Source organism: Eumetopias jubatus, unplaced genomic scaffold (genome assembly GCF_037043125.1).
Source record: "Eumetopias jubatus isolate StellerSeaLion01/CBP00866 unplaced genomic scaffold, mEumJub1_p1.0 scaffold_9, whole genome shotgun sequence".
Lineage (NCBI taxonomy): Eukaryota > Metazoa > Chordata > Mammalia > Carnivora > Otariidae > Eumetopias > Eumetopias jubatus.
In genome coordinates this window covers 109,849,555-109,876,927 of record NW_028274815.1, presented here as the reverse complement: position 1 = coordinate 109,876,927, position 27,373 = coordinate 109,849,555, and the positions used below count along the sequence as shown (strand labels likewise).

General features: G+C 49.8%; 1 protein-coding gene across 8 annotated transcripts in view; it reads right to left on the bottom strand.

The window, feature by feature from the left end:
• RASSF2 (Ras association domain family member 2) overlaps window positions 1-26,436 on the bottom strand; it is a 42,244-nt gene extending 15,808 nt beyond the window's left edge. Inside the window, exons 1-6 of one of the 8 annotated variants that reach the window (XM_028118640.2) lie at window positions 25,842-25,916; window positions 24,621-24,682; window positions 21,298-22,281; window positions 20,323-20,415; window positions 19,966-20,131; window positions 1,606-1,696 (exon numbers count right to left, since the gene is read on the bottom strand). In XM_028118640.2, the coding sequence (XP_027974441.1) occupies window positions 1,606-1,664 (59 nt within the window). In that variant the 5' untranslated portion in view covers window positions 1,665-1,696; window positions 19,966-20,131; window positions 20,323-20,415; ... (1 more) ...; window positions 24,621-24,682; window positions 25,842-25,916. Of the gene's footprint in view, window positions 1-1,605; window positions 1,697-19,353; window positions 19,414-19,965; window positions 20,132-20,322; window positions 20,416-21,297; window positions 22,282-24,620; window positions 24,683-25,597; window positions 25,751-25,841; window positions 25,917-26,378 lie in introns of those variants that run through there. The other 7 variants (XM_028118639.2, XM_028118646.2, XM_088026710.1 and 4 more) reach the window with 7 other exon arrangements.
• Window positions 26,437-27,373: the final 937 nt, after the last annotated feature.

The following is a 27,373-nucleotide window of genomic DNA, read 5'->3' as shown; positions in this document are numbered from 1 at the left end:
GGGGCAGGAGGGGATTCTGGGCCCTAGCAATATTCTTTTCTACAAGCTTTTATCTCTTTTTATTCTATTTTAAGTGCTTTCAGTTTATTTAAAACAAATTTGGGGGGCGCCTGGCTGGCTCAGTGGGAGGGGCGTGTGACTCTTGATCTCAAGGGTCGTGAGTTCAAGCCCCATGTTGGGTGTAGAGATTACTTAAATAAATAAACTTTAAAAAATGTTTTTAACTTGCAAATCTCCCTCTGAAACCCTATATCAGGCCTCCTTAGCTGTTAATACCTGGTTTCCAGGTGGTCCCCTGGAAACACAGCTCTACTGAACAAGAGGGAGCAAGGACTTCCCACCTTTGTGATCTGGATGAGCCCTGAGCCAACCTGAGAACAATCTACCCAGGTTTTATCTGAAAGTGCCCACTAGTGCCTGAGGCTGGGAAAGGAGGGGCTTGAAGACATTGCCGTGTACTTTTGCCTGTACTCAGGCAAGAGGCTGTGGAGTTTGGTCTCTCTGAATTCAGCCATTCAATGGAGCGATTTGGGGGCCACACCAGAGGTCAAAGCTGGCTTGAAAGTCGAAGAAGCTCTTGACAAGTTAAACCTAGAAAAATCGGAGTCATTCTATGCAAGCCTAAATGAATTAGTGAAAAATGTGACTCCAAATAACCTAACACAAAAAGCTGCTGGGTACTTTCTTTTGAACACAGAGATCTAAAATTACTGGCCAGTCGAGGTCCCTGGAGAAATCCCTCAATGAATCGATAAGAATGATCCATAGTTCACACAACTGTGTTTCTGTATGTGGCCAAATATGTGTAAAGGAATGAAAACAATCTGGTCTCGGATAAGTTAAGCATTTAGTTCAGATAGAGAGCATTCAGTATGAACAAATCCCTGTGCTGGATATAAAAAGATATCCTCAAACTTATCATTTGAAAAGTCCATTTTGGCTCACATTAGCAAAAAATCCGAGCTCAAGAGATTTTAGTGCAGGGCGCCTGGGTGGCTCAGTTGGTTGAGTGACTGCCTTCGGCTCAGGTCATGGTCCTGGAGTCCTGGGATCGAGTTCCGCATCGGGCTCCCTGCTCGGCGGGGAGTCGGCTTCTCCCTCTGACCCTCCCCCCTCTCATGCTCTCTCTCTCTCTCTCTCTCTCTCTCATTCTCTCTCTCAAATAAATAAATAAATAAAATCTTTAAAAAAAGAGAGAGAGAGATTTTAGTGCATATAAAGCAATGAATCTGTCTCTTTCTGTTCAGGGGGCACCTGTGCCTATTCTGGTCAGAACCCCGGCAGCACAGGGACACCACCCAGCGGGGACTCCCTCAGGGGACACCACAGACAGCTCAGGGGGCAGCCACCATTAATTCCTCCTTCTAGGACACCATCTCTCTTGAACCCCCAAAGGTGCTGTGTCTTGAAGGTCCCCTTTACTTCGCTGTCTGTGGCCAGGCTCTGGGGCCATGTTTTTATCTAGAGCTGTGCTCTCACTCATTCACACTCAGCTGCTTCCCTTCTTCCCACACACAGGAGTCCCTGCCACCCATGGACAGAAGGGGTTTCCATCCACGTGGGACTGGCCACTGGGGACACAACACTAAAAGCCAAAAATCTTACTTGGAGATGTATTTATCTTGTCCACATGGGACTAGAGAGGTTTGGTGACTGTAGTCCATTCTTCTGTTCTATTTTCATCAGAAGGGGAGACCTATATTTGAAAAAAGACACAGGCCAAGTCAAGTTGGGTCCTTAGGAACTCAGCAGAATTTGGGCCAGGGGAGGGGGCACATGGCTCTCTGTTCCCACCCCAGATCCACAGCGTGGGCCGCCCAACGCTGACCCAGGGCTAGTGAGATACCACACTGCTGACTGCTGCCTGTGCTTGTCACAGCCTCTGGGGAATAAAACACCCAAAGGAGAGAGGACAACCCTTAGACGACCCCAGAACAAATGCTCCAGTCACTAAGAATGTTGACACCCAAGGTGGTCCCAAGGGCGACCAACGTGTCTTCCCTGAAGAGATCTTCACAACACAGAATAGAGATGGGTCTGACAGGGAAGACTCAAGTTCCACTGAGGCACATTATAGATCGGCCAGCCACCTAAAAATGCCCAGAGCTAGGTGCAGTAAACCACAGCATACACATCTACAATCGCCATTAAAATATGATAACGTTAAAGGCAATTAATTACCTGGGGAAATGACAACACGTTGTGAAAACACAGGTTACAAAACCATGAGTTCAATTTTGTTTAAAATATAAGTAAGCATCAAATATGCATATGTATACATTTATATAAATGGATATATATATATTCAGATATTCAGATATATATGTCAGGGTTTCTCAGCCTCAGCACTATTGACATTTGGCTAAATCATTCTTTGTTGTGGGGACTGTCCTCTGCATTGGAGGATATTTAACAGCATCCCTGGCCTCTACCCACTGGATGCTGGCAGCACCAGCCAGTCATGACAATCAAAAATGTCTCTGGACATTACCTAGTGTCCCCTGGGAGCTAAACTGTCCCCAGTTAAGAATCCCTGGCATATGTATATCTGTATATAAATGAATGAAGGATTGGCTCTCTCTGGGGAATGGCATTACCCCAAATTTTTTTCAAACATTTTATTATGAGAATTTTCAAACATAAAGATGAGGAATAAGACAATGAACAGCCAGGGATGCATGGTTATTCTACCCCTAACATTTACTGGGGCACCTGGGTGGCTCAGTCAGTTAAGCGTCTGCCTTCAGCTCAGATCATGATCCCAGGGTCCTGGGATGGAACCCCGTGTAGGTCTCCCTGCTCAGCGGGGAGCCTGCTTCTCCCTCTGCCTCTGTCCCTCCCTACCACTGGTGTTCTCTCTCCCACGCTCTTCTCTCTCCCACGCTCTTCTCTCTCTCTCAAATAAATAAATCTTAAAAAAAAAATTAACTATCTTTCTTTATCACACATCCGTCCAGCTATACATTCCTTTATCTATTCAATAATCCATCTTATTTTTGATGCATTTCAAAGTAAATTACACACAAAACAAGTTTCATAATTTAAGAAGATTGAAATCATACCAAGTGTCTTCTCCAACCACAATGGTATGAAACTAGAAATCAACAGTAGGAGGAAAACTGGAAAAATCCACGACTATGTGGAAATTGAACAACACACTCCTGAACAACCCATGGGTCAAAGAGGAACTCAAAATGGAAGTCAAAAATATCTGGAAACAAACAAAAACGGAAATACAACATACCAAAAGTTATGGGACACAACAAAAGCAGTTCTAAGAGGGAACTTTATAGCAATGAACACCTACATTAAGAAAAAAGAAAGATCCCAAATAAACAACCTCGAGGAACTAGAAAAAGAATAAACTAAACCCAAAATTAGAAGAAGGAAGGAAATAACAAAGATCAGAGCAGAAATAAACGAGAGACCAGAAAACAATAGAAAAGATAAATGAAACTAAGCTGGTTCTTAGAAAAGATAAACAAAATTGACAAACCTTTAGCTAGACTAAGAGAAAAAACTCAAATAAACAAAATTAGACATGAAAAGGAGACATTACAACTGACACCAGAGAAATACAAATGATCTTAAGAGGCTACTGTGAACAATTATATGCCAATAAATTGGATAACCTAGAAGAAATGGATAAATTCCTAGAAACATAACCTACCAAGACTGAATCATGAAGAAAAAGAAAATCTGAATAGACCAATAATGAGTAAGATTGAATTAGTAATCAAAAACTTCTCAGGTTTTGAAAAGAAAAGCAAAGCCCAGGACCAGATGGTTTCACTGGTGAATTCTACCAAATATTTAAAGAAGAATCAATACCCAATCCTTCTCAAACTCTTCCAAAGAACCGAAGAAGAGGGAACACTCCCAAACTCATTTTATGAGGCCAGTGTTACCCTGATACTCTTATAGCCAGGTAAACATACTACCAAACAAGAAAACTACAGGCTGATATGCCTGATGAGTGTAAATGTAAAAATTCTCAAGAAAATACTAGCAAACCAAATTCAACAGTACATGAAAAAGATCATACAACATGATCAAGTTGGATTTATCCCTGGGATACAAGGATGGTTCCACACATGCAAATCACATATGATCACCTCGACAGATGCAGAAAAAGCATTTGACAAAATTCAACATCCTTTCATGACAAAAACTCCAACCAATTAGGTATAGAAGGAATATACCCCAACATAATAGAAGCCAGATACGACAAGCCCACAGCTAGCATCATACTCAACGGTGAAAAACTGAAAGTTTTTCTTCTGTGACCAGGAGCAAGACAAGGGTGCCCACTCTCACCACTCCTATTCAACACAGTACTGAAAATCCTTGCCAGAGCAATCAGGCAATAAAAATAAATAAAAGACATTCAAATAAAAAAGGAAGAAGTAAAATTGTCTCTGTTTGCAATAATATGAGCTTATATATAGAATATCCTAAGGACTCCGTGGGGCACCTGGGTGGCTCAGTCAGTTAAGCATCAACTATTGATTTGGCTCAGGTCATGATGTCAGGGTCATGAGATGGAGCCCCGCGTCAGGCTCCACACTCAGTGGGGAGTCTGCTTCCCTCCCTCTCCCTCTGTCTTTCCCCCAACTCATGCATGCTCTCTCTCTCTCTCTCTCTTTCTCTCAAATAAATAAATAAATCTTAAAAAAAAGTCCTAAGGACTCAACCAAAAAACGGTTAGACTTAATCAATGAATTCAGTAAAGGTGCGGCATACAAAATCAGCATTCAAAAATCAGTTGTGTTTCTATACACTAACAGCAAACTATCTGAAAAAGAGATAATCCCATTTACAGTAGCATCAAAAAAATAAAATACTTAGGAATAAATTAACCAAGTGTGTGATAGATCTGTACACTGAAAGTTAAATGACACTGATGAAAGAAATAGAAAAAAACAAACAAATGGAAAGATATCCCATGTTCACAGATCAGAAGAATATTGTTAAGATGTCCATACTACCCAAAGCCACCTCTTGCTCAACATAATCACTATGAGAATTCCAATGGCATTTTTCACAGAAACAGAAAAAATGATCCTGAAATTTATATGGAACAACAAAAGAACTCAAACAGCCAAAGCAATCCTGAGAAAGAACAAAGCTGGAGGCATCACACTTCATGATTTCAAAATGTATTACAAAAACTATAGCAACCAAAACAGCATGATGCTGGCACATAGACCAATGGGACAGAATTAAAAGCCCAAAAATAAACCCATGCACATAAAATTAATATTTGACAAGGGAGCCAAGGATATGCAATGAGGGAAGAACCGTCTCTACAATGAATGTTGGAAAAATTGGAAACTCAAATGCAAAAGAATGACATTGGACCCCTATCTTACACCAAGCACAAAAATTAATTTGAGAGGCACCTGGCTGGCTCAGCTGGTACAGCATGCAATTCGTGAGGTCATGAGTTCAAGCCCCATGTTGGGTGTGGAGACTACTTTAAAAAAATTAACTTGAAATGAATTAGACTTAAACATAAGACCTGAAACCATAAAACTCTAAGGAAGAAAACAGAAATAAAGTTCCTTGGCATTGGCCTTGGCAACAATTTTTTGACTATGACACCCAAATCATGAGCCACAAAAGTAGAAATAAATAAGTGGGACTACATAAAACTAAAAATCTTCTGTGCAGCAAAGGAAACAATCAGCAAGATGGCAAGGTCACCTACAGAATGGGAGAAAATATTTGGAAACCATATATCTGGTAAAGGGTTAATATCCAAATTATATAAGAACACAGAAAACTCAAGAGCAAAAGAAACCAAATAATCCAATTAATAAATGGGCAGGGGACCTGAATAGATATTTTCCCAAAGAAGACATACAAATGATTGACAGGCACATGAAAAGATGCTCAGTATCAGAATCATTAGGGAAACACAAGTCAAAACCACAATAAGATATCACCTCATTTTTGTTAGAATGGCTGGTATCAAAAAGACACGAGATAATAAGTGTCAGTGAGGATGTGGGAAGATTGGACCCCTTGTGCACTGTTGGTGGGAATGTAAAATGGTGCAGCCACTGTGAACAACCGTACAGCAGTTCCTCAAAGAGTTAAAAATAGAACAACCCGATGATCCAGCAATTCCACTTCTGAGTATATACCTAAAAGAACTGAAAGCAGGATCTTGAAGAGATACTTATACACCCAGGTCCATAGCAGCATTAATCACAACAGCCAAAAAGGTGGAAGCCACTCAAGCGTCCATCAACGGATGGATGGATGAACGATGCACGGTAGACACATACCATGGAATATTATGCAGCCTTAAAAAAGAAGGGGATTCTGACATGTGCGACAACATGGAAGAACTTTGAGGACATTCTGCCAAGTGAAATAAGCCAGCAACCAAAGGACAAATACTGTATGATTCCACTAATAGGAAGTCTCCAAAGTAGTCAACATCATAGAAACATAAGGTAGAAAGTTGGTTGCCAAGGCCGGGGAGGAGAGGGAATTAGTGTCTAACAAGCAGAGTTTTAGTTTGGCGACATGAAGCTTTGTGTGGATGGATGGTGGTGTTGCTAGGACAACGGTGTGAATGTCCGTAATGCCACAGAACTGTGCACTTAAAAATGATAACGTTGATACGTTTTATGTGTATTTCGCCATGATAGAAAAAAGAATGGAAGAGGGAGGCAGAAAAGCCAGCGTGATGGTGATACAATGTGAAAAGGACCCAAGCTGCTGTCACTGGCTTTGAAGCTGGAGGAAGAGGGGCACGATCCAAGGAACATGGCAGCCTCTAGAAGCTGAAAAGGACGAGCAAATGAATTTTTCCCTAGGTCCTCTACAACACAGCCCTGCTGACACCTTGATTTTTAGCCCAGTGAGACCCTGTAGGTACTGACCTAAAGAACCCTAAGACCATAAATTTGCGTTGTTTTAAGCTGCTAAATCTTGGCACTTTGTTAAAGCGGTTGCAGAAAACAAATACAAGAGGCCCCCTAAAAACAGGGGCATCAGTGTGGGGAAGGGAGTTGAAAGGCTGAATTTCATTCAGAAAATTCAATCTCCAACTGTGTACCCAAAAGTGGTACCCTAAGAACACAGTTGTTCTCTCTAAATTCTAAATGTTAACTTTTTGATTTTTCCTAAAAGGAAAAAAAGATTCATAAAAATTGGAGTCCAGAGGTGCCTGGGTGGCTCAGTGGGTTAACCATCCAACTCTTGATTGCAGCTCAGGTTTTTGTTTTTGTCTTTTCTTTAAGATTTACTTATTTATTTTACAGAGAGAGCTTGTGCAAGCAGGAAAGAAGGGCTAAGGGAGAGGGAGAGAAAGCCTCAAGCAGATTCCACGCTGAGCAGGGAGCCCAACAAAGGGCTCGATCCCAAAACCCTGAGATCACAACCTGAGCAGAAACCAAGAGTCAGACGCCTAACCTACTGCGCCACCCAGGGACCCCCTCAGCTCCGGTCTTGATCTCAAGGTCGTGAGTTCAAGCCCTGTGTTGGGCTCCACACTACTTTAAAAAAAAAAAAATCAGAATACATATATACTGTAAAAATGAAGAAGAAAAAGAAAGAGAGAGAGAAAGAAAGAAGAAGAAGAAAGAAAAAGAAAGAGAAAGAAAGGAAGGAAAGAAAGAAAGAAAGAAAGAAAGAAAGAAAGAAAGAAAGAAAGAAAGAAAGAAAGAAAGAAAGAAAGAAAGAAAGAAAGAAAGAAAGAAAGAAAGAAAGAAAGAAAGAAAGAAAGAAAGAAAGAAAGAAAGAAAGAAAGAAAGAAAGAAAGAAAGAAAGAAAGAAAGAAAGAAAGAAAGAAAGAAAGAAAGAAAGAAAGAAAGAAAGAAAGAAAGAAAGAAAGAAGAAAGAAAGAAAGAATCAGACTGGTGAGAAAGTTTTTTTTAAGTGACAATTACCCATAACTAGTGAGTACCCTTCTTTCTTTTTTTAAGATTTTATTTATTTATTCAACAGAGAGAGACACAGTGAGAGAGGGAACACGAACAGGGGGAGTGGGAGAGGGAGAAGCTGATTCCCCGATGAGCGGGGAGCCTGATGCGGGGCTCGATCCCAGGACCCTGGGATCATGACCTGACCAGAAGGCAGACGCTTAACGACTGAGCCACCCAGGCGCCCCAAATACTCATTTTTTTAAAAAATATCCTTTTTAAAAGGAAAACAGAGCAGGAAGCAAACCGTAAGAGACTTTTAACTAGCAAAGAAACTGAGGGTTGCTGGAGGGAGGGGGGTGGGGGATGGGGTAACTGGGTGATGGGCCTTAAGGAGGGCACTTGCTGTGATGAGCACTGGGTATTTTTTTTTAAGATTTTATTTCTTTATTTGACAGAGAGAGGGAACACAAGCAGGGGAGAGGGAGAAGCAGACACAGTGAGAGAGGGAACACAAGCACGGGGAGTGGGAGAGGGAGAAGCTGATTCCCCGCTGAGCGGGGAGCCTGATATGGGGCTCGATCCCAGGACCCTGAGATCATGACCTGAGTCGAAGGCAGACGCTTAAGGACTGAGCCACCCAGGCGCTCCTGAGCAGTGGGTATTATATGCAACCGATGAATCACTGAATTCTACCTCTAAAACTAATAATACAGTATATGTTAATTAAATTGAATTTAAATTTTAAAAATGAAAAAAAGTCCCCTTCCTATGTAGGTTCAAGTGCACACATTTCACCAACATTTCTCGTGTGCCTGACGTGTGCGATCTGTGCTTACTGATGGTGATTCAACAGCAAAGGGAACAGGCACAGCCCTGCCCCCAGGATGCAGTAAGAGATGGACAGCAGGAGACTGTTCTAGCAAGGGAAGCAGATGCTACGGCAGCACACAGAAGGGCACCTAATCTGGACGTGGGTGGGGTCCCAGGGGTTTCTGGAGGAAGCGACCTCTAGGCTGAGACCTCAGGGATGAGGTGAAGCTGGCAAAGTTGCAGGGCAGAGCGGTCCAGACGGAAGCCATTCGCACCCAGAGCCGTGCAAGATGGGGTGGGGGGGCGTCTGGGACCTTGACCACGTCAAGGAGTTCGAGGTGCCACGGGAGGCGTGTAGGCTGAATAATGGCCCCAAAGATACCCAGGTCCTAATCCCGGGAGCCTGTGAAAGTTACCTTGTACGGTACAGGTACCCCGCCCCCCCCTCCGTGTGATTAAATTAAGGTTCTTGGAATGGGGAGATCTTCCTAGGGTTACCTGGGCGGGCCCTAAATGTAGTTCCAAGTGTCCTTATAAGAGAGGCAGAGGGAGCTTCTGGAACATTAACCCCAGCAGAGAGAGAGAGACACGGGAATGTACTAAACTGGATGAGGATAGAGAAAGGAGCCATGAGCTGAGGCCCAAGGCTCGCTGAGTGAGAAAAGGCAAGCGAATGATTCCACACACACACCGCCCCCCCCCACCCCCAGAGCCCTCCTCACACCTGGGTTGGGGCCCAATGAAACCGATTTCAAACCTCTGGCCTCCAGAATGTGAGGGAGTAAATTTGTTGTTTTCAACCACCCCCTCTATGATCGAGTTTACTGCAGCCCTCGGGAAACCAGGGGAGGGTTTGATCTGACTTGAACTTCTGAACGGCTGCCCCACCCCACCTACTTTGAGGAAGGATGGTGGCAGACAGCAGAGGCAGGGGTCCCCTGGAGGGGCCTGATCCAGGGACGGGGGCGATGGGGGCGGAGTCACAGCGTCTCTGGGGGTTTAAAGAGGTAGAGGGAAAAGTCGTGATACACCAGTAAAAAGGTTTGGAAAAGAGCCCGCTGCCAGAGTCACCGTGGGGTTAAAGGCAGAGTCCAGGATGATGCAGGAGCTGGGGGTGGTGCCACATTCGCACGTGCCAAGCTGAGGAACATGGGCGGACTTTGAGACATGCCCACGGAACCCTCTGGTGCAGCCAGGTCTGCGGCCGGGAAGGTGAGCGCACGGAGCTCCCAGAGAGGGAGGTCTAGAACGCACGGAGGGCTCGGGGGCAGGGCTCGGGGGCAGGGCTCGGGGGCAGGGCTCCGATGCACCCAGTAAGGCAGTGAGGGGCAGAGGAAAAGGAGTCCCTCGAAGAGGAGGAGGGAGACATGTTACCCCGGCAGCCAAGAGAATAAGGTACCTTGAAAAGGAGGCTGGTCAGCAGAGCCAGAAGCTGGTGGTAGGAGCCCAAGGAAGAAAACCCAGAGCAGCCTCTGAGCAGTCATGCAGGACCTCAGCCAGAACCCATTCCGCAGCCTGGCTGGTGTCGAAGTCAGATTAGCGGTGCCTAGCCATCCACAGACCTTCTCACCCTGAACATTCAGGACTTCCTCCAACCAAGGAAATGTTCTATTCTTTCTTGGATTCTCTTCTCTTCCTTCCATTCTTGGTTCTTCTTCGGCAATGTCTCTACCCCCTCTCTCGAACACTGTCCATCCGTCTATCCATCCATCCAATCATCCATCCATCCATCCATCCATCCATCCCTGCCCCCATTCCCCAAGTACCATATCATTTTTTACTCATAACCTTCCATCTCCTTCTTTTCCTTAGAATTCTGCAGCTAATCTTCTAACTCATGGATTGGATTTTCTGCAGGACTCTCTCTTTTGTTCACTGCCTCCATAAGCTATAATTTAGTAATTTTGTTTTGCATCTGAAAGCAGTCTGTCCTGTTCTTAAGACAATTCCCTTTGGATAGCACACCTTCTCAAGTCTACTGAGCACACCAATTAGGGAATTTAAGTCTTCTCTACAGTTATTAAAACCATTTGGTACTTGAGAAAAAATAGGCAGGCAGATCAATGAAACAATAAGCGTACAGAAATAGACCCAAATATATTTGGGAATATAGAATGTGGGGTGCATTTCTAAATAGCCAGGGAAAGTTGGATTAATTTTTTAAATGTCGTTGGAGAATTGACTGGCCTTTGGAAAGGGGAGGTCGGGGAAGCTAAATCCCTACCCTACTCCTTGCACCAAAAGAAATCATAGATGAATAAAAAGTTTAAACATTAAAACATAAAATGCTGGAAGGAAACATAGGATATATATCAACCTGAAGTGGGAAAAACTTTCCTATGAAAGATTCCAAATCCAGAAGGTATAATTGAAGAAAAGAAAAAGAAATGGAACCAATCTGTGACAAATTGAGAGAAAACATTTACAATACAATATGACAAAGGGCTAATGTCATTAATCTGTAAAATTAATAAATCCACAAGAAAAAGATTCTACACCCAATAGAAAATTGGGCAAAGAACACAGTTAATTCACAGAAAAAGAAATACAAATAGTTAATAGATTTATGAACAGATGTTCAACCTCCCTAATCACTATTTCCTTACTTGCCAGATTGGTAATAAATCAAGTTGTCCAATGGCCCAAATGTGGGGATTCTCCAAGGTTCCATCACTACCTGTTGGGTGATCTTAGCAAGGCCATCGCTATGTATCAGACCTACAGGCTCCTGTTGCCTGGTCTTTGTCTCCAACCTGAATGTCTCCCCACCTTTTTTCTTACTTTTACAAATCTTGAGTTAGGCGTGTTAGGAAAACATTTAATAGCCTACCACGTTGCTGAATTAAACGTACAGGTCACTGATTCTAGGACCCAATCCCTTCTTTGTCTCAAGGACAACATCTGCATCTCTCTTCAGAAACTTTCCAACCATCACCACAAATCACTGGCTACCTCCAACCAGCTGGGGGTTTGCGGGGGGCGGAGTTGGGGGGTTCAGCTAAATTAACATTCACTTTAAGGCAAACACAGCAGCAAAACTAACAAAGGGCTGGAAATTCAGAGTTCAGTCTGATATTCCTTAAACAGAGTATTGTTCCTCACACAAGGAAGGGTCAGAGGAAGATGGTTGATGGGGCTGGAATGTGGATTCAATGGGACACCTCCCCCAAGGATGCCTGCCAACATCTACAGCCTTGGAGAGAGGGATTTGTTCAGCTGGCTCATTGCAACTCTTCAGCCTTCTCTGTTATTATCAAGAATTTATGGGGCACTCCGGTACTCCAAAATGCCTTGTAAGAATCATTTACAAGCAACACTTCCACGATGCCTTGAGAACACCGAAGTGGCAAGTGGCCGTCACCATCTCTTTGAGGAAGAGAGAGCGCGATGGGGAGGAAGACCGGGGCTTCCCATGTGGGTCGGCATCTCAGACACAGAACTGAAACAGCTCACAGCTGCCCACACAGAAGAAGAAGGGGAAAGAAAGGATGCAAATGAAAGGACGACTTTGATGTGACACATAAATTTTATAGAAAAATAACTTTATAAAGAAGTATTCATAAAAAAAATAATTAACGTGGAGCTGCTCTTTGGAAGTTTAAATCATATTTATTTTTATTTTTTTAAAGATTTATTTATTTTGAGAGACTGAGAATGAGAGAGAGAGAGAGAGAGAGAGAGCACATGAGAGGGGGGAGGGTCAGAGGGAGAAGCAGACTCCCCGCCAAGCAGGGAGCCTGATGCGGGACTCGATCCCGGGACTCCAGGATCATGACCTGAGCCGAAGGCAGTCACTTAACCGACTGAGCCACCCAGGCACCCCTCTAAATCATATTTAAACCTACTGAACTCCCTATAGGAACATCGTCATACAACTTCCCTGTAGAAAGACTTTAAGAGGTAAAATGTATATTGAAGCACGTCTGCTAAAATGTCTTGAGGTGTGTGTGTATCATTGGGCTTGCCACGTAGGGACATGAGCCTCCCAGGCCTTAGTCACGTTGGAGACCCACAGGGGCCACCAACTAGTCATTCCTTCCTTCTGGCACTGACTTCACGCCCTGGCAGAACGTTCTAGGTTCTCTTCAGCTCCATCAAATGCCTGGGCAGTACCATGTACCTTGCTAGTGGTGGACGGGAAGACCCATCCATTATGCCTGCTTGTACAACCTTCCCTAAGGTCCAAGAGAACGTTTTGAAAACTGGAAGGTTCCTAAGCCACTGGAGGTGATGAAATCCCAGCCACAGAGAACTTTCTAGGCCTGCTTTTCAAGCTCCGTGAGTGTGCCCATTCATGCTCCTTTACAGACCCAAGCAAACTCACATGCTCCCTAGACCCTGATCCAAAACTTAGCTCCCCCTTCACAGTCTCCCTGCTGCCCCAGGGCAGTGTCGGGGGTGGGCGCAGGCGCTCACACCTCGGCCTGTCCCTCACAGCACTTACCATGGAACACAGAAACCATCCGTCTGGTGTTTCTTTCACCTCCCGGGCCTGGAGCTTCCCCTTTCTGGACCCCAGCTCCCAGCCTATGCTTCTCTCCTGTGAATCTTCCCATTGTCTTTTTTTTTTTTTTTTTTTTTGGAAGGGAGTGGATTCCTGCTGTCTTGGATAAGAGGATTTCCAGAAGCAGGGCCCCACACAAGAATTTTTGGGCACATGAGTTACTGAGGAACTTTTCTCAAGAGAACCCTGTAAGCAAGTGAGGGAAGCAGGACCTGGCCGGGGAAGGAGCTGGGTGACCGGGGCTTCGCTGGATTCCAGCCACAGCCTGATCCCGTGGGAGCTCTGGAGTGTGAATAACTCCACGGACTTGTCCCACCTTCAGACAGGCAGGCCAGCCTTTGTTACCCCCGTGCTAGTCAGTCGTCTGGCTAGTCATCTGGGAGGACGGGGATGAGCTCCCAGGCATTGCCCTGCAAGAACTGATCTCAGGACGGGGGGAGCAACTAAGACTCAGAAGCAATCCACTTTCTCCCACCTGCCTTGCAGCCGGAGGGAAGCAGCTGCCGGCACGAGCTGGCCAGGCGAGGTGCAAGGCTGAGCTGCAGGGATGGGGACAGACACTTGCCAGAGCTCTGGACAAATCACACCCCTGCAGCTGTTGCACAAAAGGTCCCTCCCTCTTCCTCTTCACAGACCCTCACACTCACAGGTGTCTCCATCCTCCCCAAGAATAAATGAGGGGCTGTGCAAACCCTTGAAAGTCCCCAGCTCAGCTTCCTGTGAGGAAGGCAAACATCAAGCACTCAAGGAGCTCGAGGAGGTGGGAAAAGGCATCCAAAGCTCTCTTCAAGGAGAGCAAAATCTGCTGTGTTCTTAGCTCTTGGTTCCTCCAAACTCCGGGGCCCTCACTCCCGTTCTGTCGGGGCACCTGGACCACACGTTCATCTGGCCTCAGAGCCTCCCTGGGACGCTGGCTAAGCCCTCCAGTTTCTGTTCCAGCCTCGAGACTACGTGTCTCTCATCTTATTGATCCACTGGAGGGTCCCCGGAGGGAGAAGGGCAAACACAGCCCAGAAAGGTTGGAAAGCCAGCCCTTGGCAGGAAAGCCCAGAGGAGACAAAGAACCCGCTTCGTTTCCTACACCGTCTTCCCAGTGGTAGAGCCTTGACCTCAGCAACTGGGGCGGGATGGGGGTCGGGGGGCCCCAACCAGTTAACAGGACCCAGGCAGTCCCAGTTTCTAAGACAGTACAGGGGAGGGCTTTCCACGGAGAATTCCCAGGGGCGCAAACCCCACAGAGCCCCCCTCTAACAGACGAGAGGGACATGCAATCTGCGAGGCCTCAGCGGAAACCAAAGCGGGAAGGAGAAGTAGCTGGCCTCAAGACACACAGCAGCTCAGAGGTTCGAATTCTAGATGCTTCTTAGACCCTCCCTGAGTGAGGCCAGGGAGGTGGGGGAGGGGAGTAGGCAGGGTTGATTTCAAAATTCCCCATGTCCAGGCTGTCACTCATACCAATGACATCAGACCCTCTGAAAGGGGCCCAGGCATTAGCATTTTTATAGCCTTCCCAGGGTATGCCAATGTACAACCGGAGCTGAGGACAACCTAGAAATCTGATAGGGATAGAGCTGTGTAAACTGAGGACACCACCAAATGCATCTCAAAGCAGCCTTTCAGGAATGGAAGGAATAGAGCTTTCTAAAAGCAAACTGAGTCGGGTCTTCAGCACCCCTCTCCGCATCACTAATATCTCAAAGGGGAGAGAGGGCGGTGTAGAGCATCCCAAAGGGTCGGTGTAGACAGGGACAGAGCTAGCTGATGCAAAGGGCCCCGTGACACGCAAATCGGGGCACCACACCACAGAAGCCAGGAAGCGAGCCCTGGGCCCCAGAAACAAAGGAAATGCTCACTGAAGGCCCACAGCTTCCCTTTTTGGGGCCTGTCCCCACCTCTTCTCTGAGTCCTACCCTGCCCCCCTCCCGGGGAGGGGGAGGTTAATCTGGAGCTCCTGGGTTGGAGTCGAAAGTTATCTTACACAGTGCCTCATACTGTAGTGTTAAAGACTGTCTCATCAGGTCTCCTGAGGGGCTCTGTTTTGTAACCAAGCAGTGCTTACAGAGGAGACAGGGCTGACCCCTGTATACTTCAGCCCCTTGGTATAGGGACAGGAAGAAGTGTCAGTGGCAAACAGGAAGCCCCAGCCCTATTGCACCACCCGAGGAAGGAGACTAGAGTTGTGGCCTGGGACCCTGCCAAGTTCTAGAGATTACCAAAGATTCCACCTCCTGGTTCCTGAACCTGAACCTGTCCCAGACATGGGCAAAATTCAGGCTGCCTGGAAAGGAAATGGCACACCTTGCCTTCCACCTTTATCCAATAAAAGGCCCACTTACTGGCCAGGCCTGGGTCCTCTCTGGGGCCTGTTCACCTCACTGATCCCCCCTTCCGCGAACGTACCTCCTCTATTCCCTTTTCCAGGCGTTCAGGACCCACCCTCACGGCTCTCCCAATCACTCCACTCAGGAAAGAGTCTGGGGAGTGGAAGGTATTTGGTAAGGGGTGGGCAGGTGGAAAAGGGCTTAGCTCAGGAGAACTAGCAGAAGACTAGTCTCAGGAGGCACCTTGACACCTTCCCCCACCAATCAAGAACAGAACAATCACACTCTTATTATTGGGCTAATAACAAAACACCAGATGTGAATCATAGACAGCTACCATAAATGAGAGTTTACTGTGGGCCACCTAGTATCTGCTTTGGCTCATTTAATCCCCACAACAACCCCACGGAGAAACCTCAATATCCCCATTTTGAAGATGAAGCAAATGAGGCACAAAGAAGCGAAGTAACTTGTCCCCAAATACACAGCCAGGAGGGGGGTGGGGTCAAACCCCGGGACTGTGTGAGTTCTGGCAAAGCAGAAGCCTCTTGAGGTGAAGGTTAAAAAAGAGTTTTCAGCTAAAACTCAACTGAGCCAGCCGCATCCTTGAGGAGGGGTCACACTGGAGTGTGGACCTGAGGCTCTGGAGGGCTCATTAAGTACAGATTCCTTTCCCCCACCCCACCCCACCCCCAGCTTCTGATTCAGTCCTTCTGGATGGGGTCTGAGGATGTGCATTCCTAACAAGCAAGCTCCCCAGTGACACTCACACTGCTGGTAACAAGGCTCTAGAAGCTTTGTCTTCTTCCTTACAAGAAAGAACCCACAGGGAAGGCTTCATTTTCACCATTTTACAGATGAGGAAACAGAAGGTCCCAGAGGTTAGGCAACTCATCCCAGGTCACAGAGCCGACAGGAAGCCCAGGACTCCTTCTGTGATGCTCTGGCTAAGCGCTGGATATGGGGGGCTCTGGGCAGGGCAGGCAGGAACGAGGAGGGGAGGCTTCCGCTGCCAGCCACAGCGGGCCCGGTGGGCCTGGAGAAGGCAGGCAACTGAGTCAATGGCTGGACGGACAGGATGTAGGTAGAGCAGACCCTGCAAGGGGCCAGGGATAGAGACCCCCCGCCAGGGACTTAGGCACCTGCCACAGACCCTAAGTCACACCTACCCCTGTCCAAAGAATGAGCTACCCCTCATGTTCATGGGTCCCACAAAACACCTGCTCCGCCAACCCGGAAAAAGCCAGGGGGGCTGACTGATGACAGGTAGGAGGCCCCTGCTGACGGGAAACTTGGCTCCCATCCCCAGAGGCAGCCCCTGCCTGGCCCACCCTCTCCAGATGAAGAGCAGAGATTCCAGCCATGCTGAGCTCCCCGAGAGCAGCTTGATCTGCAAAGCCCCTGCTCTTCCTGCCGCCAACTGGGACCCTGGCCCGCTCTGCTCAGGCCTTCTGTGCACAGGGCTGAGTCCCCAGTGTGGCTGGAGCAGAGATCTGAGGAAAGAGTCCTGGGATTCCTGCCAGAAGGGCCTGCCTCCCATTCCACACCAGCGGGCGGGGGGCCAGGTGAGTGACCTGGAAAGTGACCACTGGGACTCGCCCAAACAGTCACCTCACAGGCCCGGATGAGCAACTACTTGCTTGTAGGAAAGTCCCACCAGTGTCCACAAGCTTTTGACCCTCTGGATGGATGTTTAGGAGGAAACCCAAAGGCCCTTAACCTCATATCAGAGAACCAGGGTGTTGGAGCAAGACCAAAAAAAAGGCATTAAGGAAGTAAAAACTCTAGACAGAAAAACCTGTGTGTGTGTCTGTGCGCGCACGCGCGTACGTGCGTGCGTGCGTGCGTGTGTGTGTGTGTGTGTGTGTGTGTAGAATGTAGACTGGCTCAGAGGAACCAGAGACCTAGAAAGCCAACCTTCCAATTCGACAGACCCACCAAAGAAGGACCTGTCACATCTGCCTCCCTAAAGCAGCCCCTTCATCACCTCCCACCAGAGGGGCTCTGCCAAGATTACCCCCTCAGGGGCTAAGATTCAGCAACGTGTGAACTTCTGTATGGCTGAGGTGGGCTGAGGCAAAGAGTGGGAAGTTGGCAGAGGCAACACTGGCCCTAATAAGGCAAATAGACGAAGCATTCCTTGACCTGCATCTCCCAAAACCAAGGGCTATTTTATAGGGTAGTTTCATGTTCTACCTGGCGAAGGGCAAATTAAGCTTTCCTCCAGCCCAGTAATTATGGGATTTAGGTGGAACCCAGTCCCACAGGGAGGGCCTGAGGCCTGGATCAGTCCTTGTGCCTCGAGCCCCCACTCACTGTCTGTGGCTAGCCTCTCAGCTCTGCGGGGATGTGCTGACCTATGCGGGCAGGTGAGGAGGGGCTGCCTCCAGCTCCCCATTTCCTACAAGAACAGGTTTCTTTCTGGCCACTCTTCCTGTTTACTGAGTGACTTCTCGGAGACTCATCTCTGACCTCACTTCCCCTTCCTCGGGAACCCCAGCAGCTCTTCCTTTTTTGGTGCTAGAGGCTAAGATTGAGCTTTGTGTGCAGAGATCTTGGGGTTTCTGCTCCTTGCTACCTGGGGCCAGGAATGGAAACCCAAGAGCCAGGATTGCAGACTTCCTCCACTCCCCAACCTCCTCCCCAGCCAAGACGGGCAGGCTCCTGGCGCTCCAGAAGCAGTAAGGAAGAAAAAGCAAAGGACGAATCCAGTGTGCGCTGAGCCCTCCCCTGGGAAAGCCATGGGGGACAGGGGGTGATCACACCTACCCTCCTTTCATGTCCTTAACACCCTGTGTGTGGAAAAATTCACCCTCACACAGCAGATCTCAGATCCTTCCTAGTACCAGGAAAGGCGGCACATCTGGGGGTTTCCAGAGCATTTCCAGGAGGCTGAGGGGGAGTTTTCCACCAAACCACATTCATACCCTCTGCCTGCCCTGCAGCCAGTGACTAACCCTAAAGAAAAATCAGCATCATGAAACACAGAACTTCTCCTCCAAATGGGCTTCAAAGGCCAGCTCTGTAAAATCTTTACACTCCCCCGCCTGTCTAGGATTAAAAGAGCAGCCTCCCACCGGGCAGAGAGAAAACAGGCAGAGCCAGGTAAAGAAACTTCCAGAGTCCAGTGGGCAGGTCTGTCCCTCCCACACCTAAACCCTCACTGACTCGCTGGAGAGCCCGACAGGCCCTTCTGGGAGCTCACTTACCAAGGAACTTAAAGCTTTTCCCACAGAACAAGGTGTCCCACTGAAAAGCCACTTAATCCACTCCCGTGGCGCCTAAACAGAGCCGCATGACCTGGTTTCCCAGTTCTGGGTCCCGAAGCTTCCCAACCCCCTTTCACCTCAGAGTCGACCTGAGGCTGGAGCGTACACACCATCTCCCCTTCTCCCCACCCCACTGCACCACGTCCCTGATCACCTTGTCACATACACAAGAATCCTTGTCCCAAACGTCTGTGTGATCAACTGTAGGATCCCATATGGAGCTTCAGGAAGAGGGCGCCGCCTACCTAAGGCTACCCCCATCTCTCCGGAGCCCTTGGGGCCTCATGGACCCCACCAGCTAACGTCCTCCCTGCACGCCAGCCGCCCTCGCCCTGCCCGCCGACAGAACATTCAGCAGCCATCCCCACGATTTAGCAGGTCTAGTTGAGCCCCAGGTTCTGGAACACACACAAAGTACGCTCGAAATTGAAATGTCGAGGCTGTCATGCTCAACCTTCAAGAAAGATGGTCCCAATAACCCACCTCTACCTGGTTTGGACCTTACTCACTGCAAGACAGCTCTGAGGTTCAAGGCACGGTGAACCCCAAGTGCACCCACTCAAACTCACCACAGAAGCCGCCGTCTGGGGCCTGAGGCCCAGCTGCCAGCAACCAGCAAGCCACACCGGCGGCCAGCTCCGGGGGCCGGGAGCACTGCATTCGTCAGTGCCTGGCTGCCTGCGCCCCACCCCAGGGGAGGGTGGCAGGGGCGGGACGGATGGCCAGGGTCCCGGGGCCCTGCCTGAAATGAAATCACCTGGGACCAAACACCACCACTCTACCGCAGGGCTCTTTCTTTCCTTGTTATGTAAAACAAACATTTTTATTTCTTTTTTTTTTAATCTTTTTTTTTTTAGATTTTATTTATTTATTTTTAAAGATTTTATTTATTTATTTGACACAGAGAGACACAGCAGAGAGAGGGAACACAAGCAGGGGGCGTGGGAGAGGAAGAAGCAGGCTTCCCGCTGAGCAGGGGGCCCGATGCGGGACTCGATCCCAGGACCCCGGGACCATGACCCGAGCAGAAGGCAGACACCCAACGACTGAGCCACCCAGGCGCCCAACATTTTTATTTCTTTGACACATACAGAGAAGCAAAAAATTATTGAATGATTCCAATTCTATGAGCTACCTAGAACAGGCAAATTCACAAAGACCGTGCGTGGAATTGAGGTTACCAGGGGCTCGCGGGGCGGCAATGGGAAGCTGATGTCTGATGGGTACAGGGTCTTTGTGGGGGATGACGGAAGAGCTCTGGAGATGGAGACTGGTGATGGTCGTGCAAGGCTGGGAGTACACGTTATGTCACTGCTGTCGTCGGAATGTTTATGTCCCGCCAAATTCCTATATTGAAATCCCAACCCAAAATGGGATGGCATTAGGAAGTGGAGCCTTTGGGCATGATTCAAGGGGGTGACTCCCTCCTCACCAATGGGATCAGTGTCCTTCTCAGAGACCCCGCGGAGCCCCCCCATCCTTCCTGCCACCTGAAGGTATAATGAGAAGTCTGAGATCCAGAAGAGCCTCCCACCCACCTGTGCGGGCACCCTGACCTCATACGCCCAGCCTCCAGAACCGCAAGAAAGGCTTCCCTGGAGTGTTCAGCTCATTCAGTCTGTGATATCCTGCTGCAACAGACCAGACAGCCCCTGAACTGTGCACTTAAAAATGATGAAAAGGACAAATTTTCTATCATGTATATTTTGCCATCATTAAAGATAAAAAATAAAAATATTTAACTTAAAAGAAGACTAAGATCAGTATCTCCCCCAAATTTCACCACTCCAGAGACAATCACCATGAACATTTGCCTGTACATCCTTCCAGAGACAAACAGAGGGGAGGATATATTTTACAAAGAGCATGGTTTGGTAATGCTTTTGAGAAGTATCATATTTTCACATGGCAATAAATGCACATCGCTCCCCTATCTTTTTGGTAGCCCCATGGTATTCCAGTGCATAGATATGCAGGTCTTCCCTGCCACCCAAAAGCAGAGGGCTCCTATGAACGCATAAAGCAAAGGAACAATTACCATTAATTTATATGGGAAAATGTGTTAGCGTTCCCAGACCCCAAAATAACCTCTCTTAGGTTTTTCTGATACCTCGGGAAACATCTTGCTAACAGGTACACATGGGATCGATTCCCGCATCGGGCTCCTTGCTCAGCTTCTCCCTTTCCCTCTGCTGCTCCCCCAACTTGTGCTCTCTCTCTCTCTCTCTGATAAATAAATAAATAAAATATTTTTTAAAAAAATCCTCTTCGGATTTCTTTCTGTTAGCAAAACAGGTACTAACGTAGATCTTTCATAAAAACCAAGCGGCCTAAGGCAAACAACTTTGGAAAAGCGAGGGATACCTGGACCATAATTAACATGTTTGCTTTTTGTTGGGGTCTAGTCTCCATTTCGGTGGTTGTTATTATTGCAAAGAATGCTGCAAGGGACATCCCTGTGCACATATTTTTCTGCACTTGTCCAATTATATCCTTAGGATAAGATTTCCTACCTGTGCAATTGCTGAGTCAGGAACTCCCTCGGGAGGACTGTCAACAGAGCTTTAGGAGTAAAATCACAGCAGGGATGTCGAATTCTGCCATACAAAGGTCTCTCACCACGTGGACTTTTCTCGGCTTTCACTTGGGTGTCCGTGGCATTGCATAGCAGTTCAGGAAAGTAGGGACTGTCCTTTCCATAAGAAACCGGCCCCCTCCCTCCCCACCGCCCTGGCCACCTCCTCAGGGAACACACCACGCCTGTGTCATAAAAAGAAGCCGCTATACCAGGAAGGCAGACGGCGGCTCGGCTAATATCTGCTGACTGCCCCTTCGCTAGCAGGAAAGATCACAGCAGAATTCCAGGATGGCCCAGTGCCACTCATGCAGTTGTTCAGCATTTATCACTGGTCACAGCCTAGATGTGACAGCCACGAGCAGGTGCACTCAGTTTCCTCACCTAGCCAAAGGACAGCCTCTCTCCAAAGCGTTATGATCGGCCATTCACGGGCCATCAGAATACTCACTCCCAAATCTGCCAGGGCACCTTTTATCTTAACCAATGAGCAGCAGATGGCTGCCTGAGTGCTGTGTACCAGGCTCCCGTCTGAATGCACGTCACAATATCACCAGGAGATAGTTAGAACTGCCATCTTACACTTGGGGAAACTGAGCCTCAGAGGCCTTACATGACTGTTTAACTGCAGCCTAAAGCCTATCCTAGGTTGCCTTCCCCCCGAAGTTAACCCTAAAACAAGGATCCCAATGCAAGTGGAAGAGGGCTGGAAAGTGAAACAGGGAAGGGACAGCAGCCTGTGAAGGAAGCCAGTTACAAGGCAACTCTGATGGACAACATAGCACAAGCCCCCATGCCACCCCAGCAGAGAAGCAAGGGAGCTGGGGTATTTATATACCTTCTCTCATCAGTCGCTGGTTGAGGCCAAGGGAACACAGGAAGGATGCTGACAGTATCTACCACATTGCCCAATATCGTGCGGCTGGAAATGGTAAGATGCCATTCAAACTCCAAATCCAATACCCTGCATTACTCGTTCAGAAATGAGCAGTTGATCAAACACTTAACTGAGTGCCAACTAGGGGGAAACGCGACGCTGGTGAAATAAGCCTACTTGGCCAAATCACTTTGGATTGAGATGTCCAAGGACAGCACAGGTATCTTTTTGTCAAGTTTTATCAATGGGATGAATAGGAAAAGCCCTTCTATGTCACTTTGCTCATCTCACGGGAATTAGCCAAGAGCCCTTCCCTGCCCCCTTCTTCGGCGTAAGGTTTCCCTCTCTGAATCAGCCACAGCTGGCTTGGGCAGGAGTCCTGCAGCCTCAAGCTGTCATCCCAAGCAGATACATCAACCTGTGATTACAGGCTCCAGAGTCTGCCTGCCATCCCGGGGATGATCAAAAATGACCCACTGGACGCCCCGCCGGCTGAGTCTGGAGGATGTCCCTGTTTACTGTGCCCTGCTTCCCCTGTGCCTCCCGCCCTACCCTCTCCCTCCAACTTCACATACCCTCCATGGGAACCCACAAGTAGGCCAAAGAACTGAAACCAGCAATCACAGGTCTGCAGGAGCTTACCCCACCTTAAGGACTCACTTAAAAGTCTTCTGGAGATGCAGGGAGGTGTTTAAATAGGACAGTGTGTCATTAGGGTAAATCACTGGACCATATTGTAAGGAGTGGTGGGAGAAACAGGGAGGTGGCAGAAGGGGACCGCTGCCCTAGTTTTAGGAACCCAGTGGTAGCAGCTCTCAGCAGCTCTATCTTGAAGTCAAAGACTGGCCGCCCTGTTCTGTTCCGAGCACACTGCTGAGACCTGCCCGGGTTCTCACCCTGGGGGAGAGAAGGAGACATGGGCAAGTCCCAGTCCCTTTCGCGCACTCCCAGCAGGATTCTCTGGCAGTCGGGTCTCCCAGTGAGGACACCTCCGGCCCGAGGATCCTAGGGAGTACTGAAGGCAATCATCCGGCCAAGTTCTTTTGTGCTGTGGGCCAGCCATCGGCACTCCAGCAGAGGTGCCAGGATGTGCAGTGCTGGGCACCTCTCCAGCCAAGTCTCTTGGCCATTCCTAAGCAGCTCACGCACAGAAGGCAGACACGAAGCTTGGCTCCGGGGCCCCAGGAAATAGACAAAGAAATCAAAGCAAAACCAGGGGGTGACTGAAAGGTCCCTGGCAGGACAGCGCGGCTGAGAAACGGAAGACTTGAGGGATGGAAAACAGGTGTAGGGCAGCTACCACTGCTAAGTGACCTCTAGGAGAACACAAACTGGAGAGAGGGCCTGCGGCCCTGAACAGAAGCTGTGTAGAAATGCAGAGACGGGGGCTCTGGAGCCCCGGGGGCGGGATGAGATCCCCCTCACGAAGGTGGGGATCCTGCCACCCGAGGCACAGGTACACACGCCCGGGGCCCACGCAGTCAGGTGCAGAGGGCACCCCTTCCCCACCCCACCCCCGCCTTCCCCTGGAGGGGGGCATGCCCACGGGCCCCACCCAGGTCACCTGGCCTCCTTTCAGCCAGGCTCCCTAAAGATGCCCCTCATTCTAACTGGATTTCAACAGCACAAAAATGATAGCAAGGAACATGGGATACATCTCGGCTCTACCCCAGCGAGATCATCCTGTCTCCCGATAGGCCACCCCTGCTCTCCTGTGTTCTGAAAGGGGGGGTCTGGTTGTGAGTCCTGGGCACACAGCCTCCCCAGCCCAGCCCACACTCCCAGGTGCCCACGCGGGCGACATCTCTGGCTCCCTTCCTTCTAGCCAGGGCAAGAACCACCTACCATCTTTCCCAAGCTACCCCACCTCTCCGAGCTCAGCCACCACGTGAGGCCCTCTTTTAGTGGGCTGCCCGGTCCAGAGGAGAAAGCACAGCTGGTGCCCACACTCACCACCCCACTCCAGGGTCTCTGATCCCAAGTGGGCACCTCCCAGGCTGACTCCACACTTAGTCCCTGGGACACCGCCTTTGGACACATGTTAAAACAAAACAAAACGAAAAAACACCTCCCCTCAAAAAACCCAATCTATCTTAGCCATGAGAAGTGTCTTTAATTCCTCAGACCACCTGCAGAAAAAGTTCCCAGTAAATAAGTGCAGACTGGTAAGTAAAATAAATCCAACCCCAGATTCCTTCTCCAGAAGCTCTGGAAACAAGGCCCCTGGCTCTGAATCCCAGCTGTTTAAAAGAATCATTGTTTCCAATTCTTTCCTCCCATTGTACCAAGATCAGCTGGGGCAGGAACAGAGTCCCACTCCAGGATGAATTATTATTTGGCAGCTCCCTGGTTCAAATTTTCATTCATCACATGAAGGTACTTACTAGAAACCTGGCCCACGCTAGTCACCGCCTCCGTCCTCTGGGAGAACCCGGATTCCCGACACCTGGGAATAAAGTCCGTGCAGCATTGAGAAGCGCAGCGCTGGGCTCCTGCTGTCACTTGAGTGAGTGGCAGAGGTGCGCGAACAACCCAGGAGCCACAGAGAGCCCCACAGTAAGATGGAGCCCTCCGTCGCCCTGCCGGGCCACCGCGCTGCTCCGAGCTGTCCCTAGGGTTCTCCCAGTTTAAGAGCTGAATGCAAAGCAGGCGCCCGAAATGCAGAAGTGCCTGTGTCGCCCAAGGAGCCTGCCCCTCTCAGGCGAGAGAGGACGCAAAGCTGAGGTCCCCAACGACCTCGGCGCTAGCTGGGGAGGCGGGCGGGGAGACCGCAACGGGAAGTGCCACGAGGACCAAGGGCCCCAGCGCCCCCGCGCCCTTCAGAAGGAGCCTCGGGCGCGCCGCCTGCCCCCGCCAGGTGCTGGAACCCGCCTCTGGGGAACCGACCGTTGGGCAGGGAAGACGGGGACCCGCTTGGGGTCGGGCACTCCCCCACGCTGTCCGGGCCTCCCAGCCCTGCACCTGCTGCCGGGCCCCAGCTCGCCAGGGAGTCCCGGGGACCCCGGGGATGGGGCGGGGGCGCCTTCCTGTCGCCGCCCTTGGTGCGGAGGGAAGGAAGGACCCCCAGGGGTCGCAGGGGGAAGACGAGCTTGGAGCCACAACTTTCTCCGGCCAGAGGCTGGGCGCGCAGGGGCTGGCTCCTCCGCGGCCCCTGGGGGCTCCGCACGCCCGGGAACCCCCGGCGGCCCCGGGAGGAGAGAGGAGACCAGGGCAGGCGAGGACTGAGGCGCTGACCTGGACCAGGCTGGGAACACCGCGGGAAAACTTTCCGCGAAGCTGAAGGGAGGCCGGGGAGAGAGGACCGGCCCGCGCCCGGCACCTTGCGCCCCACATCCCGCGCCCGGTGCCCCGCGCCCCGAACCTTGCCTGCGTCCAGAGCCGGATGCATCGCCCGCGGAGTTGGAAAGTGGGGGCGCCTCGGCACGGGGGTGGGGGGGGCGTTGCTCCAGCCCGAGTCCGGGTCTGCGAGCGGCGGGCCCGGCTCAAATCCAGCCCGGCAGCGCAGGCGGCGGCCGCGCGATTGGGGGTCGGGCGCCCCGCCCTCCTCGCCTCCCCTCCGCCCCTCCCGCCCTCTCTCCCGCCCCCCTGCCTTTATCCGTCCCTACCGCGTCCGATCGGCCTCTCTCCCCGTCTTTCTCTAGCTCTCCATCTCTCCCCCGCCCCTCTTCCCTCGCCTTTCTTCCTCCCCGCGTCTCCCGCCCTCCCTCCTCCCCTCCCCTCCTCCTGGGGGGCGGAGCCTCTCCCCTCCCTCCCAGACAATGCTGGGGCTGCGCGTCCCCTCCTTCCCCTCCTTCCCCTCTTGCGAGTCGGGGCTCGGGCTGCCAGCGCTTCTTCCGGGCTGGGGAGGCGGGGAGGGGGTAGGAGTGCAGGGGTGGAGAGGATGGACTGGCTCCCCTCACCCCATTCGCCAATGCCCTCTTCAAGCCGGATGGAGTCTTGGCCCAAGTCCCTTGGCTCGCCCCGCGCTGTGACAGCCACTCCCAGGGAACAGTCACACTGCCTCGCAGAGCCCACCTCGAGCGCCCCGGATTCCCCAGACAGTGTGGGATTCATTTTCTAACACCCGCCTTATTCCAAAAGGGGTTTGAGCTGAGCGCCGGCTAAGCAAATCCCCACTCGACAGGCGGGTGGGCAGACGTTACCGTGAGTGAAGGAGGCCAAGTTTCTTTGTCCACCTCTCACCTCCCTCTCTCATCCATCCCTGGACGGAGGACTCTCAGTGCAGAGGAAGGCTTAGAGCACCCGAGCTGCGGGGCCCCGTATCTATTTCCTTCCTCTTATCACAAACCCCCCCCACCACCACCACCAAATACATGCCGCAACCCTGCAGGGTGAGTCTCCCTGTGTCTAAAAGGAAGGGAGCCTAATGGTTAATGGGTAGCCAACCCCCAGGGTACAGCCGGCTCTGCTCATCCCTCCTAAAAGCCAAACATTCTTTACTAAATTCATTGTTTGGATCTTGGAATGTGTCTCCCTTAGAAACAATGTTATAAATGGTGATGTGCTTCCCAGCCCAGCCACAAAAGCCTTTGAACCCAAAATGCAGCTGTAGGGTGGTGCTGCAAACTGTGTCAGCTACCCTGGAACAAGAAGACCACTGATCCGCGTTTTGTGTAGAAAAAAAAAATTATCTACTTGTACTTTCCCCTTGACCTATAAACACAAAGCTCTCCCATTAATATTCTCCCCTACCCCTCAGCCACTACTCTGTATTGGTAAGCTTCTTTCCTTTGCAGGTAACATGAACACCATCGGGGGACTGTGTTCTGAGGACATGGTGTTTTCTCTAGGACCTCAGGTCAGAGCTGCAGGGAGAGCTCAGTAAGAGGCACATCCAGAGCCTGGAGGGCTTCCAGGAACCCAGGAAGTCTTCTCTGAGAGGCCAGCCTTGTGAGCTGGAATCCCTTAGTCGCTACTCCAATCTCCCGAGAGAAGCTCATTGGCCCAGCTCGGGTCAGGTGACCATCCTATGACCAATCAGCTGAAGTGGGTGACTCCTCTTGGGCAAACTGCGGGCAGGAATCCTGCCCTTAGGCGCTGTTTAAAACACAATCCAGGCCTTGGGGCCCCTGTTTGGCTCAGTGGGTTAAGCATCAGACTCTTGGTTTCTGCTGAGGTCACGATCTCAGGATCCTGG